The sequence below is a fragment of the Zophobas morio genome, unplaced genomic scaffold (genome assembly GCF_036711695.1).
Source record: "Zophobas morio isolate AGI-343-1 ecotype UQ-CSIRO unplaced genomic scaffold, CSIRO_AGI_Zmor_V1 ptg000005l, whole genome shotgun sequence".
In the NCBI taxonomy this organism is placed as follows: Eukaryota; Metazoa; Arthropoda; class Insecta; order Coleoptera; family Tenebrionidae; genus Zophobas; species Zophobas morio.
This window is the reverse complement of record NW_026972110.1, coordinates 12,143,954-12,161,448: the sequence shown is the minus strand read 5'-3', so window position 1 is coordinate 12,161,448 and position 17,495 is coordinate 12,143,954. Positions and strand designations below refer to the sequence as shown.

The following is a 17,495-nucleotide window of genomic DNA, read 5'->3' as shown; positions in this document are numbered from 1 at the left end:
ATCTCAACAACTGTCAACTTCAAATATAGAAAATACTTAACAAAAAAGAAGGAGAACAAAAACAGAATTAGATGCCGTATTAAATATAGAATGTTCTATTTGAAAAAACTGAAATGTCGAAATTTGAAAATTGCTACAATTACATAAACCCTGCTATACAATATTAAAACCAAATTATTGTTACCCAGATTTTAAGAGTAGAGAACCCAATTGCGATTATTTTTGTGAACCTTTCCACTACGAAAAAAATTCAAAAACATTGGTAAAACGTCGCATCGAAATTTCTAAAATAAACCATGATTATAAAACCTAAGAAAAGCTCAATTAGAATATATAAAAATATGTAGGGTATTTCAAAAAACAAAGTTGTGGTACGCCTTAAAAACAGAACCCTCTGTATAGGCGAAAATAATTTTAGTGTATGGTCCTCGAAGACCTGTAGAACTTTGGTCTTTGACTATATTTCTATGTCCAATAATTAATAAGCTATCGAGGAGTGCGTGTTTAGTGATTCACCCTGCATATTTTTTTTGGAATTTAAAAAAACTCGCGAAAAAGCGAATTACATCATCTCAAAGAATATTTAAAAAATCTTTTGAAAGATCATCTGTCGTACTTCGAATGTAAGAAGTTTATGTAAATAATGTTATACACTTATGTAGTTTGTATAGAAATAATAATAAATATAAAATTATCTAAGTAATAGCAACAGCAAATTTTAACTTTTTGACAGGAGTATTTAAAAAAAATGATCGAAGGTTATTTCGACAGAACTTCCGTCGTCTCTGAAATACAAGAAAACAAATCTAGCTTTTTCGAAAAATTATAAAATTTGATTAATCGTTAAGTTTCCCTTAACAAAATTTTGTGATGACGTCATCAACATTTTTGCAAAGACACGTATATCACTTTGGATTGGTGCAGTGTAATACTAATGATAACAATATTGTATTCCCAAATTTTCAGGAAAACGGAGTGAGTCGTTCCCGATTTAATCAATAAAATAAATTGATTGATTCATTAATTTTTATGAGTCACCTGTATAAGAAATTAAAAATCTTTTAATGCAATGAGAAATCACATCATATTTTGCACATTTTGGATGGGATTTATTCGGCAAAATTTTGAGATAATGTCATCAATTTTTTAGGGGGGGATAAGACAATAAATTTTGCTTGACAATTACCATGATTACGATAAAATATGTACAAGATTTCAGAGCAATCGGTTTTGCAGTTTCAAGGTTATGTTGGTTATAGTGCAAAATATTTTCAGTTTTGAACTTTTTCCAAAAATTCTGGATGTGTAGGGTGAAAATTCCACACGTATTCACACACCACAAGTGCAGGAGTATCTTATTTTAAAATTTAAAAACACTTAAGTATAAATTTTGAAGATGACGTTATCCCATTGGTGGTGGGGATGATGAGCCAAATTTTATTTAGCGTTTAATCTACATTACTTGTCTAGTAAAAGAGGATACAGACACCAGACAGACAGGCGGAAATGGGAGACCACTTTTTTCGTACCCTAGAGGTCATGACACGTCGAGAAAATATGAAAGTGGCGGCCGATGGACTCGATTACTATATGTATTTCCTTAGCCTACACTCGGGAAGTAAAAAGGATATGTGTACGTCAACGTTTCGCCCATTTATTATAGCTTCCTTAGGATTTCACTATAATTATGTTTACTTATTGTTAGAAACAAGGCGATCGAAAAATGACACACCAACTCGATGAAACATTGTTTAGGATTGTTTATTGGGCAACAAAAAATAATTTAAAAAATCTTTGAAATATAGAATATAGAAGTCAAAAGTATTTAATTTTTATTTAATTTTTCTTTTCGACATTTTGTTAGTTAGTTTTGGGTACCTACTGTTTATTCAAAAATTAAAAGAACCACCACCTGTTAATTTAATTTGGTACCAAATAAAACTCCTCTAGGGCTTATTTTTATCCTGCCAAGTTGGTAGTACAAAAAACTTCAAATTCAATGATCTCACTAGACAATGTTATTTTAATTCATCAGTACATGAAATCGATCGAACTTTTATTATTCAAAATAATTTTGGAAGTACTGTGTCTTTTATCTATGGTTTTCTTAATTTTATAATATCACAAAAATTTTCACCTAACAACGCATAATAACAATAAAAATTTTGTTAAGGTTTTTTTTTTGAATTTGTAAGACTTGCGAAGTTACTATAAACCATTTTTTAATCACACTGTATATTTATGAGCTACCATTTCTTCATTTCACCGTGATTTGATCTGCGCGTAAATTGATATCATTTCGACATAATCTTGTTTGAAACTCTGACAAAGTCAGAGTAAACCTATCTAAAACTACATGTTTGATGTGGCTAATAAATACACAAACAGATTTTATGTAATTTTCGTGCTGAAATTTGTATTCACTATTTCTTTTGCTTCGTTTGCGGCTAACAGGTCGACAACCGTTAGTGGAATCTAAGTTTTTAGACGATTTTTGTAATCGAGTCCATCGGGCGACTGGGTATATTAATGTTTCATTGACTTTCATGACCCCGAGTACGAAAAAGTAGCTTCCCAGTTTCGTCTTGTCTGTCGTCTGCCTGTCTGTGTTGAATTTGTTAGACAAACGTCCGAAACTATAGGAATATAATAGGAATATTATGTAGATGGTAAATAGCTAACCAAAATTTGATGACATCATCTCAAAAGTGTATACATTAAAATTATTTAAATGTTGTACAGTAATATACTCCTACACTTGTGGTATATGAATCCGCTTCTAATTTTTTCCCTAGCATTTAAATTTTCGCAAAAAAATCACATAGGATAATAACCTTTTAGACTTCAGGGGCAAGAGAAATTTTGTCGAAATAACTTCAACCAATTTTTGTAAATTCCAGTGAATCATGTACCAAAAAATAATTTAGTGTCTGGATTGAACAAAAAAATATATTGATTTTTTTTCTTTCAAACTACAAAAACGTGCAATATTAAATATTCAATACAACAATTGTAAAATGAGAAACTAATTTTATGACACTGCTGTATAATAATATAATAGTATCGCTAAACAATGTAAATGTATACAAGTTTTTTACAAATAATAATCACACTTGGTGTATTAAATATAAACACAAAACTCCACACCTACAACAGGTGCAGCATATGCATCTACTACACCATGTTTGTAAATTTTAATGCAACAATTACAATGCAGCACAAAGGAATTACTTTTTTTAGGACACGTATTTTGTTACACAGTTTTATGTACAGCGTCGAGCCAAAGAAATGAAATATCTCGAGAAATGTTTATCCCAGTTCACTAAAACTAACCTTTACAGAATTTAAGGGCTATAATAGTATGCATTTTTCAATATTTACTCTCATGAGTTTTTGAGTTATATAACTAACTGGAATTTTCAAAAGCAGTGTAAAAAGTTGCTAAAACACAAAACATCCAAAGAAGTGTATGATTAGTTAGACAAATTAAGAATGGTAACACCGAGAGAGCGATAAAAACACGGTCAAAATCAGGCATGGATTTTTGAAAGTTTGTTTTTGATTGTTGCATTTTCAGCTGAAACTTTGAAATTGACGGTGGTAATTTGACAAGACGAAAATTCTATTAAAGACAAATCTTCAAAAACCCACGACTGCCTTTGATCGTGTTTTTATAGCTCAAAATTAGATAAGTGTTGCATTCTTAGCGTGGCACTAATGACGTATACAATAACATTCTTCCTGCCAGAACAGTTTTTTTTAATATTTAAATTAATGGAGAAAAAAATGATGCACGTTATATTATTTATAAAATAGTTGTAATTATCGATGTTTTTTTAAAATACAGTTATTGATAGGTCATATTGGAAACAATAATGTCAAGGTGTGTAATTAAAGTCACCGTTATTGTACAAATTTATTAAAACTAAACGATTTTTATTATCCTTGTTTTCCTTGTTAAAGTGTTTATCTTTGTTATAATTACATATAAATGTGGGTGTTTTGTTTCCCTTGTTATTATTATTGAGATCACCCACTAGCATAATTGAAAAATTATAAAATCCACATTTTTTGCTTCGTAGGCGTCTATTAAAATAACGCCCACAGATGAATATTGTACTACGTTGAAAGCTTTTTTTTGTCGAGCATGCAATAAATTTTAAGTTATTTAAATTGCCGATGTCATAATTATGCCTCATGAGAAATTGTTGCAAAACGAGCGCTTGCAACTCATCATATCCGATGAATAATGTGCATTTATTCGCGCTAATAATTTTCTCTCATAATAAATCGCTTGTTTGTGTTGCTTTCGCGAAAAAAGTTTTGGCCAAAAATCCACCTATTTACTTGGCACGGAAAATTATTTGCTACTCTTCTCGAAAAGCAGTTTTTACAAAACAATTTGTAAAAACCGCTCGCCAAAGAATAAACTTGTTCCTATTTATAAGACCTGATTTGCTGTTGTGATGGCGCATTGTCACCATAAATCGAGCGAAAATATCAAGGGTAGCTATTTTTTCTCACTAAGCGTCACGTGTTTGTTGTTTTTCTTTTTCAACACACGATTTAAATGAGTACGTGCCCGTAAATTCATGAAATATCCTCAAACATCATTGTAATTAATGATTAGGTAACCGGATTATTTAGGTTTAGGAGCCCAGCTCAAAATATTGGCAAGGATAATATTCATCAGTTGATTCTATCGTCCAACATACACGTGTAGTCGTTCTCTAAATTTTCATCGAAATTCGTCGAAAATGTTCGAATTTCGCGCCGGTTTTTACAAGTACGCTATAAATAAGCATGCGTGAAAGTGTGTTACTGACATGGGTTTACTACTCTCGGTTTTGGTTGCTTGTGTGGGTGTAGTGGAACTTTTGGCTTTTTACTCGAACGTAAGCAGAAATTTTGTCACTGTATCCACCCAGACGAACTTACCGGAGCTCACGAAGAAGTACCTCGAGGGACTCGAACAGCACAGGAAAAATCTTTTGAGCCAAATACCCACAGACGATGACGAACAAATTTACGTAACTGAGGAAATTTCGTTAGATAACATTAGAGTAGAGAGCTGCACGAAAGTTGAAACAAAATCACGTTCGTCATCGCCCAGAATCTGTTTCTTTGATGATAAACCAACGACAAATGGTTCAGTATTATCACACTTTGATAGCGTCACGACTACAAGTGTAGACGAATCGAAATCTTCCCTTAACCATATACAAACTGAAAGTAAGAGTCGAAACGAAACCCCTCAAAACAGTTTCATAACAAATAATGACGATGTAGCTGTGTTAACCGTTTCCTTACCCGAAGAAACGACTTTAGTAAAGGAAGAACTTAAAGTTCTTCAGAAACCTCGTTCTAAATCCCCTTCTCCCGTCCCACACAGATTTGGTGAACAAGAAATTGCTTCGAAAAGTCTTGAAGAAACGATATCGATAAAGGAAGAACTTGAAGTTCTTCAGAAACCTCGTTCTAGATCCCTTTCTCCCGTCCCACAGAGATTTGATGAACAAGAAATTGCTTCGAAAGGTTCTGACGAGACAACTTTGGTAAAGAAAGAACTCGAAGTTTTTCAGAAACCTCGTTCTAAATCTCCTTCACCGATTCCTCAGAGATTCGGCGAACAAGAAATTTTTAGACGTTCACCATCGCCTTATCCGAGTTTGGTTTTATCAGTTCCCAGAAATAGTATATGCAGTGAGTTGTTAGACAACGCTACGGTGAGCGTAGCGGAAGTAGACGAAGAAACCGTTTCAAGGTCACCCACTCCTGAGAAGATCCATGTTATTTTAGAATCAAAGCATAACACAACTGAGTACTGGACTAACAAGGTTTTGGTGGTTCCTCCCACAAAATCGCGTTCTCCTAGTCTTCCAGACAGCAAGAAGTCGCAGTCCTTAGACAGTTTTTCATCTTCCTCAAAATCCGAGACAAGAGTAATCAAACAACAAAGCGAAACTTTTTCTGTGGAATCTGTGCTAAATCGAATTTCGAATATATCGACAAATGAAGAAAACGAACTCGAAGACGAAATAAAAAACTACGATGAACAATTTCTGGATTCCCTCGACGGAGTTAAAAAGAAAAAGTTGTCTAGAAGTAGTTCTTTGAGGCGATCCAGAAAGAAAAAAGCTCTTAATGTGTCGCTTGATAGCGAATCAAAAGGTTAGATTGTCTGTAGCGTTGTCTTGGAATATCACGATTAATACTTTCGTTCGGCTGATTTATATGTCTTCTTTTATAGATGACAGCTTGTCATCATCTTCTATGCAGAATAACGACGCTCAAACTGCTAAAACACTAACCGAAGCTGCTAACGTTCTAAACACTGTTAACCGAGAAGCAGGTGGTCCTTCAGTATCGTCGACTGGTACCAGTAAAGACAGTAAAACCGCAGAACCTGAACCTTTTTGGGTAAATCGCTAAGAGTACTTTTTAGAAATGATTTAGATTTTTGCTTCACGCTTGTATCAGATACTTCATGTAATCCAAGTTCTGAATATATTAACAACCGTTTTTTGTTTTATTTTTGTGTATTTTGTTGTCGCCGCAGTCGCGATCTATGAGACGTGTGACATAAATAGTTTTCTTTAGTCCGTGGGACACATGCCAAGTTGCATATTGGAATGACTTAATCTCCAATCTTATGCATCATATTCGCCTTACTTAACACAAATGCTTTAAAGACAAGCACATTATTGCATAACACCATTTGATTTATGAGTAGCAGACGTCGGAGGCAAAAATACCTATTGTGTATTAAGCCGATTTTGCATGTTTAGAACTGTCAGACGGAACGAAAGAACTGATTGTTTCTAACAGATGTTACTTGTTCTAAATACATTTCACTTCGTCTTTGAACAAACCAAGAATTATTAATAGCTTTGTAGAGGTCTTGTCACTTGTTACAAGGTTTAGTGCTTCCTATTTTTTTTATTGCATTTGTAAAATTGTTTTTACTATGTTTATAATTAATGAATCTTATCAGACGTAATTAGGTCGTCAGATTTGTTTGTATCTTGTAAAGATCTGGGGTAATTTATGTACTTCCTGTTTTTGCAAGCTTATTTATATTGTTGTGGATAAGTTTAAGTACGCTTCATTAATCCAGAGGACTCCTTTCCGGACCATTATAACCAGACAAGCGATTTACATTTCATCCGGTATTTGCCAAAATTAATTTCGTAGCAATAGGTGGCCACAAATTCCGAAATTTTAAAGAAACGGTATACCATCACACAGTTGCTTTTTATATATTATTTTTAAAAATGAGAACGTCGCGTCGGTTACAAACAAAATTAAGTCTATTTGTTTTATAGCGTCTTTAATGTTAAAGCTCTTAATCAAAGAGATTAAGAATAAAAAAATAACAGATGGGCGAAATTATTTAGAGGTGAAAAATGCGTTGTATAATAATTTTGACATTTGTTGGTGTATCAAAGAAGTGAAATTTGTTGTTTTACAAAATTTTAAATTTAATTTTATAAATTAAATGTTTTGCAGAGATACATAGTGCTATCCATTTTGTGGTACGAAACTAGCTACTACTAGATTTTGTAATAATAAACACTAACTTTATTTTCCCTAATAAATTACTGGAAATATTTGCTTACGTTAGTAATGTAAAGATTTTTACGTTTGGCACTCTTAAGTATATTTTAGCAAAATTTGCAGCACTAAAGAAATTGCATTCTAATAACTATTCTTAATATTGTCTTATCTTAGCAAGTGCTAACCCCGCCCACCCACCGACCCTTTTCCTAATTTTATTTCTGTTCAGTATAAGATGCATTTTTCATTCTGAGCAGATAAAATTAATCAGTGAAATAGAGGTGGGGTGGGTGGGCGGGGTTAATTATATATTCTTCTGTAGAGTGAGAGTGGGAACTACTTAGTAGAACCTAGCCTATAAAAAAAATAAAAAAGCGGAAATTGTAACTTTTTTTGTGCTATTTAAGTTAAGTAAGATTTTTTTTCTACAGTCTTATGAGCAAGTAGTAACCCCGCCCACCTATTTCATTCTAATAACTATTCTTAATGTTGTTCGGTCTTAAATACGTTAAAATTAAAAAAAAAATGTGTGGTATAAAAATGTAAAGAGAACGAAGTCTACAATCTATCAGGCTACGACGTTAGTTGTACATTATAAAATCTACCACATGTACTACTTTACAACAAAAAAAGATTTTTACATTTTTCGAAAACATTCAATTTTTTTCATATTGTTTTTGGATGTATAAAATCTTGCTTTTGGTTGCCAAAAAAGGTCGATTTTGTCTGTTTTAGCGGAATTACTAGTTATTTATGTCTCGTCGGTTCTAATAGAAAAATAATACAACATGTAGGCTGTGGATTGGTGCATTTAAACAACGCACTTATTGTCTTAAATTTTAACGTTAGTAAAAAAAGCGATAAGCTTAAAATAATACTTAAAAAAAAAATAATTAAATGCAGCGAAGTGTTGGAACTTTTTCAAAATTATTTCATTTACAAGTTGAGTAACCGTAGCAACACAAAAGCAAAGGAATTAAGTAATGGGGCGAGAACAAAACTCATGTGTAATTTATATTCCATTCCTGTATACAATAATAATTATAATACGAAAAAATTTACTTACAATGTACTTTTGACAAACGTGAAAACTCATGTAATTGGAACTTAACAAATCTTAATTAGACAGATCAGTTTAATTGACTCAGATCTATTAAAAACAACATTAACTTTAATGCACTGCTTGGAAAACAATGAAATGTGCTTTCTTATCTATCAAAACGCTAGTCTTGTTTGCATAGAATACCAGAGAATTTTTGGCAAGTACTTAACAACAAAACACAAATAAATTTTTCTCAACTTAAAAATAAAAGTTTAGCAATATTACCACCTGTAATTTCGAAGTAATTGCAATGTTTGTTAAATTTTTAAAATTCGAATAGTGTATTTTTTCAGAACTACCGTGTGATTTTTTAAATTTCTGCTCCAATTGGCCATAATGCGTACGTCAGCAGTGAAATTCAAACGGCTAACGTCACGTCATGGCTAACTAGAGAATTAATTAAAAAAATCACCCGATGTAATGACACGTAGAGAATGCAATTTTTTGTGTCGATATTTTATTTTTATTTTATTATTTTTTTTTTTTATTTTTTTTTATTTTTTTCCCAACGGGGTTACACCCAATTACAGGAAAAACTAAAAATTAAAATTAAAAATTAACAATAACAAGAAAGTAAAACTAAAAAGAAAAGAAAATTCTACCCATATAATGATTGCTTAACACAACTAACAATTTTGTTAATAGAGTCGAAATTTATATCGCATAAGTGTGAAATTTGATTAAAATAACTACACATAATACTAACTGGAGATCTTCTTAAAACGTTAGTTCTGTCAGCAGTACAATAAAATACATGATTATGGCGTGCACTAATTCTTGGTACAAGAAAATTTAAATAATGAAGCAATTCAGGGCAGTCTACTTGATTTCTAACTAAAAAAAACAAAAATTTAATGGCGATAATAATTCGTCTTTTATGTAATGATAAAAAATTAAATCTTAATAATAATAACGAGTGGTCATATCCTCGACAAGGATAGACCCCATCCAAAAGAAAAGACATAAATTTTAAGAACAAGCGTTGAACCGATATTTATTTAAATTTACAAATAGATCTGCTTGGGTAATTGCTACGGCAAACACGACTTTTAAAAACGAGTAGATCCATTTCAGGGAATAGTTTGCTCAAAAAGTTAGTTCTTAAGTAATTGATAAAAAAATAAACCTACACTGTTTTCCGATTACATCATTGGTGATTTATAAATTTTCATTAGTCTGGAAATCATTCTGAATTAATTAAATAATATGGCGTAAACAGCAGATCATTTAAACAAAAATTAAAAGACTGAAGGTGTTTTAATAACAAAATGTTAAGCTGGACAAGAAAAGCACACTGTGATATTTTTGCTTACATATTCTGACATTAACTATAACAAAACAAGATTTATTTCTGTAAACGTTGGGCTGACTAAAAATTATTGGTTCTATTAAAAATGATGTTATTGAATCAATTGCCATGGGAACGACTATAAGTAGAAAACTAAGTCTCTGAATTATCGTACTTTTTTTTTTCCCCTAATACTTCCCTGCATTTTATTTAATATGTTTAATTCTCACGTTAAACTGTAATAGTTAAAATTAATTTATGAAGCAATTTTGGAAAGATGTTTACTTTTGCCTAAAATTATTATTTGAGTGGCAAACACAGCCAAGCATGACACACATACAAAAGTTATTTTAAATAAAACTTATATTTTTATAATAGACTGCAAAGCAACCAAAAATAATAAGCGTTGAATCATATTTTCGTATGATCGATCAATTTACATCGGGCCAATGATGTTTAAAGTGAAAGGCAATCAATTAGTTTTTTATTAATTATTACATAATAAAATTTAAATTTGGTGATCATTTTTAATTACCGAGCATGTTCTAGTCGAGGATTAAAATGCGAAGAATTTTTATGCGGCCAAATATCACATCCATTACTCGCAGTTGTAGAATGTAACTAAGTGCAAATAATTGTCCTTCTACGAGTATATCTCGAAAATGATCTAAAGTCGGTCTACTATTTCACATCGGAAGCTTTTAAGCACTTCGTTATTTGTTTGCATCAATAAATATCATGAGTAACAATTCCGTTGATTTATTCGTTTCGGAAATGAGCGCGGTGGATTCTATTGATTTTGAAGATTTATGATTCCAAATAAAATGGATCGGTTAAAAATAAATGGCACCCATATTAATATCGGAGCTCCGTTTACGTCATTCTTGCGATAATTGCCTGCTGTTTGTCCGTCGTCCGCCCAGGACGGAATGAACGGGATTCGCAAAAAGAAGCAATTATAAATTGCGTCAAGTATTTGATGTATTTTCGTCTGGTGTAGATACACATACACAGCATCGACCCACCTCAAATCAAGAGAAGCATATTGCACCCGGCACTACGTCCCATATCATTTTCTAAAAATATAAAGGGAATAGCTTCACCGATTTACCCATCTAACAGAATTCAGTCGCAGTTCACTGTTAGAACAGAGTGTGTGTATTGTCCTCGAAAATGGGAGACGTTGAGGTCCATTCCAATTTTACCATCACCGAAAAGAAGACCAAAAAGGTCAAGAAGACCACCAAAAGAAGGGAGAGTGGTGACCACGGGAGCGAAGTCACCATCACCGAAATCGAACGCACCAATGGCACCCAGGGGTATGTGTTGGCATCTCGGGGGAGCGAAGACCAACGCTGACCTGACAGTGACCAGTGGAAGTGTATAGGGCCCGAAATGGTCCCCGTGACATGAAATTCTCGCGATTTCGCACAATGTTGTTGTTTTCGCAACGTTCTAAATTTAGAATTTTGCAACCACCGGATGTATTTCCGATGACGAAAAGGCACAATCGATGCCTGAAACCTAAACTATCTCATGATTTTCTTTCAATTCCGTCAATTAATCTGGGACCAGACCGCGATCAAGTTCAAGACCAGTATCTATTTATAAACTATGTTGTTCTGCGGTTTGTGACTCCTGTTTCGAGAAAGCGAAAACCGAAATCTTTACTAAAGATTGATTAATTGGATGAATATTAATTTTTTTTTTTTTTGAAAATCGAACTACACAATCATTCGTAACACGAGAATGGTATAAATTTTGTCTATATACACTTTCACTCAAATGAACTCGACGATTAAAACATGCCACCACATACCCCTGAGTTAACGAAAGGTACATAGAGCCCTCGTTTTTTTTTTTTTTTGATAACAGAGCTTTTATTATTATTTAAAATATGGTTGAATGTGCACGCGGTAAAAAGCGTACTTTAATTTACTAATGTCAACAAATTTTAATTGGAGCGAAGCCAATACATTAATTTTTAATTAAAATTCAATACATTTTAATATCTGGCTTAAAAATGCGCTTGTGGAATAAATTGGGGCTGCCACACCTGATACCGACGTTTTTCTATGCAGTGATTTTATGCAGACAGACACAACATCTGTTGCGATTTGGACCCTCGCCAGTGTAGCATTTTTACACCCAATAACTAGCACATAAAGCCTTTATGAAGCTTAAAATCCACCCCATTTTTCTTAATCGAAAATCGTAATCTAATCAATGTAACCGCTGGAAGTCTTTGATTTATACTCTCTAAAAGGCCATTCGGCGAGTTATCACACTTTCCATCGCGTTATCGATCTTATTGGAAATAGCCTGCTGCTTTTCTATTACTTTGGTGAATGCCATCAATGTCAACTTCCATACATGGCAGATGTAATTACAGTTTTCGATACTTGATATTTTGATCCTTTTCGTGTGTGGGTTTCACTCATTCTACTGATGTTCTCTTGTTTTTCAGCTCATTTTTAGTGGCGAATACACAAAGGCCATGAACAAGGACTGGCATGGACAGCATTTCTGTTGTTGGCAATGCGACGAAAGTTTGACTGGTCAACGTTACGTCCTCCGCGACGAGCATCCTTATTGCGTGTCATGTTACGAATCCGTCTTCGCCAATGCTTGCGAGAAGTGCAGCAGGACCATTGGTATCGACTCAAAAGTAAAGTCGCTACGTTACTTAAATACTGCATGTGTAATTTGCGCTTTTTCGTTAGGACCTTTCTTACAAAGACAAGCATTGGCACGAAGCCTGCTTCTTATGCACAACATGCGGGGAATCCCTGGTCGACAGGCAGTTTGGGTCCAAAGGTGACAGGATCTACTGTGGACGTTGTTATGACGAGCAGTTCGCCTCCAGGTGTGATGGTTGCCATGAAATCTTCAGAGCCGGTATGTCATCTTTCATAAATTAATCAAATAAGCACACCGACGCTTTCCTGGTACCTGGTGTGTGGTAGTAATAGATCGAACACGAAAGCGATTATTTTTATATTGTTGATATCGAAAAAACAAATTATTAGGTGTTGGTGGAATTACTCACTTCCTACATACTTAACATTTTTTACTTGAAATTTAAAGGATGGTTGTTTTGCTGAAGAATCAAGGTGCAGTCAGCACTAAATCAACTAGGTTTTTTACAAAAGTCATCTATAAATTAAATTGTGAAACATCACGAGTTTTAACGCGATTGAAATAATTGACTTATTTTTATTCTTAAATTCTAAGTGGCATAAGATGAATAGAAAAATTGAATCGACTAATTTGGACAGTCAATAATACAAGTAGACTGAATTTTAAAACATTATCATGTTACTAGTGGTAGATAATTGACATTAAATTTGAATACGTTCTTTTGATTCTTCATAACCGACTTATTTAGATAATTTTTAGTTCTATTGCAATTAGAAAGCTCCTCGATTGTACTTTGAAGTTTAATAAAATATATAACATTTCTTATTGACGATGAGACATCAATTTTCGTTTAAGCACTCAATAGATCAAATAGCCACTCAGTGGTGGTAAAAAAAAATGTCAAAATTAGCAGTCAGTAAAATCTTCAATATGTGTTATGATTAAAGAGCGGATTTATATGCACAAAATTTCTTCGAAATATGCACATATGTAATTTATCCCCGACATTACAGAAAAAACGAACAATGAACTAGAAACAAAAACACGGGAAATGGCTATAATTACATTTCAATCTGTCAATAACATTTTGTATGAAGAAAAATTCTTTCTACATCAACAGAAGTGTGTATTTTAAGACTTAACTTAATCCGTACGCCAAATATGTAACGTGAATCAGATTAGGATATAAAGTTTTAAGTTTTTGATCAGCCTCATAACTAAAATCTTCTCTGTCAGAACATCAGGAAGAAATTTATGAAAGATTCACTAAACATTAAATATAACGGGAACAATGTAGACATATTCAATTTCTCAATATAATTGCTTAACTTCAACTGTTAATGTTTATACTTCGACCGAATTCGACTATTAGCACGTTCAGATTACAAGCATCATCGGTTAAAGGAAAATGAAATTTGGTTAATTTTGTGTCCTCAACGCAAAGGAAAGGGCTGATTGATTAGTAAGTTTTTTTTTTCCAAGAACTAATAAATTTGAAGAAATTCGGTAAAAATGTAAGATAACAGACAAATTTTGATTAACGATTTATCATATTTCAAACTATCTTAAAATATTTGCTTTTTTCACAGCATTCGGTTTTTGTAATTTCAAAGTTAGATTGTAAAATATTGTTATACAATTTTGATTTTTTTTTCGAAAATCTGTATGCTGAGAGTAAAATTTAAAGAACATTTATTTGTTCGGCAGAATTCCAAGATGACGTCATGATTTTTTGGGAAGGCCTTAATAGAACAAATTTTGATTGATCATTTTCATTTTCTTATAACCTTAAAATGTTTGCGCTATTTTTCAGTACATTCGCTTTTAAATACTATTTTTAATTTTTCCTCAAAAATCTCGATGTCTAGGGTAAAAATTCAACACGGATTCTAAATTACACATACATGGACTATGTAATTCTATAAAATTTAAGGAACATTTGTTCTGTACAATTATAAAATGACGTCAGCATTTTTTAAGAGGCCATAAACGAACAAATTTTGGGTTTTTGTTATTGTTATACAATTTTAATTTTTTTCTCAAAAATCTTAATATCTATGCAATCCTATAAAATGAAAGGGAAATTAGTAGTAAGTAAAACGGTACGTTTCTCCCCACATTTTGTTTTTTTAATTCATTATAAGTTGTTTTGTGTTTTTTTACAGGCTGATTTTGTCGTTGAAGTTTTTTTTTTTTTTTGTAAAATTCTCAAAGTCGGCTATTTCTATATGGATCTGCTGGAATCATGGTGAAAATCTTCAGAAATGCACAACTTTTTAGAAAGTAACCTTAAAAATGGGGTGAAATGTAAAAAAACATAAAAAACAACGAAAAAATGCTCTGTTTTGTTAAAAAATTATATACTGCCATAAAATAGATGAAAAACAGGTAAAAAAGTAGCTTAAATAGATGGAAAAAAAATGTAGCGTGAAACGTACCATTTTCATTTTTCTTTCTACTGATTTCAATTTGGAAATTTCATCAAAAACGTCCGATAATCCAGTCCTTAAACCCGAATCACTTAGATGACAATTGGATTTGAAATAACAAACAATGCTTTTGGAATCACCAAATTTATATTTGGTATAATAAATGAAAAAAAAAATATTAACGATTTACCAGGCTTACCATAACCTTAGAACGTTTGAAAAATTTCAGAGCATTGGGTTTTGCAAGATGTTGCAATTTTGATTTTTGTCTCAAAAAATCTGGATGTCTAGGATAAAAATTCAGCAGGGGCTCATAATCCACATGTGCAGGAGTATCTTATTTTATAAAATTTAAACGATATTTACTACTGTATATTTTGGAGATGACGTCAATAAATTGCTGGTAGATATGATTAGCCAAATTTTGATTAGCGTTTTACCGATATTCGTAATACACATGTAAAATTTAACATCTGGCTCAGTAGTTTCGGAGATTATCTGTCTAATAAAAATGCAGACAGGCGGTAGACAGACAGACAGACGGAAACAGGAGACCTATTGTTTCGTACTGCGGTTACGTTGCGGAAGTAAAAAGATGCTTTTATTTAATATTTACATATATCATTTTTATGCGTCTGTGATATTTTTAGGAATATTCATTGCAAGCATGGCTTTACATAAATCTAAATTACGTACTTGCTGTTCTTTTTTTTTTTTATTCCGGTAAGAGTTGTTTCAAGAAGATTTGCGACAGTTTTGAATCGTGGAGATTTTGACACTTCCTTTTATGAAACTGTGTTGAAACATGCTGTGATAATTTGGAATTTGCATTCACATATTCTCTATTTTTTTTCCAAGACAAAAACAAGTTAAAATAGTATTAAAAAATACGCAACATAAATTAAAAAAAAAATACTTATTGTTTTCTCACATGCTTTGCAGAAAACACTTTCGTCAGTTGAAATATCTAAATTCAGGATAATCTTTTAAGTTGTTTTCACTTTGGCCATTTTTCTTAAAATCTAGTAGCACAGGCCCTTTCAATGTCTAATTTATCAGGTATTAAATACTGTATGCTCACTCGACATGTAGGTACCTAATTAAACATTTATGACTTAAGACAAACAACAAACAAATTTTCAGGTATATTTATTTAAAAAAATACTTACCAGAAAAACCCAAATAGTTGTTCAGATATTCTTAGACTTTCGTCAAACGGAAAACATAAATAAAATTTATTGTCCCCAATTAACCATTTACGGTGACTTGTAAGAAGTGCTGACTATGACAATAATAGACCTAACTTCAGATTTTACGAGTGTTTTAGGAGAGAGGCAGTTTCGATTTTTTTTTTTTTAACTGATAAAGTAATATACACAAATATAATATTTCGCCAAAATAATATGTTAAAAAAGTATAATTCAGAAATATACTAATTTATTTGTGATATCAAATTACGGATCTGCAAATTTCGCTCTTTTATATTACGCTTGAAAGTGATTTTCAATGTAGGTAACACAGTTTGCACTTTTTGGTATTACGGATTTTCATGAAGGCGATACAATTGCAGCAGTAAATATTCAGACCTGTAGCTGTCCTGTGCCCATTATGACAACACAATGTACGTTCGATTGATAGATAAGATATAAGAGAAAATTCCGTTACGGACGATATTACATTTATTCATTACATATTATGAAACTGTCTTTTTGTGAGACTACGTAACTGTCGATTGAGCATAAGACTGGATAAAGAAAACCGTTAGTTATACTGCAGATTTCCAATTGAATAGTTTTTAATAATCCGGTAGTAGTATGACGTTATATTCATAAAAAAATACGATAGTTACTGTGTGTATTGTATTTATATTAGCCACCTTAGAACAATAGTCAAAGTAGAAATTTATTATTATCCATCTCATAAATCCGATGAGATGTTTGTTGCATATTTATTTGAAAATCTTTATTTAAAAATTGCGCCTGTTCAAAAATTTCCATGCATACAGGAAACCAGCGAAATTCGGAACACTATAAGACGAATAATAATTGACGACACAAAATAATAAATAATAATTAAAGGCATCAAACGTTTAATAAAATACAATAAATTAAATGAACTGTACAATACTTATAGGATCAGATAGATCAGTGTTTATTTATGTACATAGTCCATTTAAAGTACCATATACGAATGATACTCTTCTATCTAGATATTGACACGTGTATACGGTAGGAAGTTAAACTACGTCGTGTTATAAACATTATCATCAACGTTAAAGGATGCTTAACAACATGTATGTATAAAGAATACTTAAACAAATTCTAAGGTAAACAAATTTTGATCGATTCAATAATGTAATCTAAAAATATACATAGTGTGACGTTTATTTTTTTAATGTTTACTACATTACATTGTATGGTGTCGTTTGAGCTCCTTGGGTTTCATCTGTCACTGTATAATAAAAATAATAATAAATCAA

The 17,495-nt window shown here is 32.1% G+C and overlaps 1 protein-coding gene across 6 annotated transcripts in view; it reads left to right on the top strand.

Annotated features, from left to right (window-relative positions):
• Positions 1–17,495, top strand: part of Lmpt (Limpet) — an 89,352-nt gene that overhangs the window by 55,216 nt on the left and 16,641 nt on the right. For 5 of the 6 annotated variants that reach the window (XM_064047157.1, XM_064047156.1, XM_064047159.1 and 2 more), the window contains 2 exons: positions 12,415–12,615; positions 12,671–12,845. In XM_064047157.1, coding sequence (XP_063903227.1) covers positions 12,415–12,615; positions 12,671–12,845 — 376 coding nt within the window. Of the gene's footprint in view, positions 1–11,061; positions 11,267–12,414; positions 12,616–12,670; positions 12,846–17,495 lie in introns of those variants that run through there. The other variant, XM_064047160.1, reaches the window with a different exon arrangement.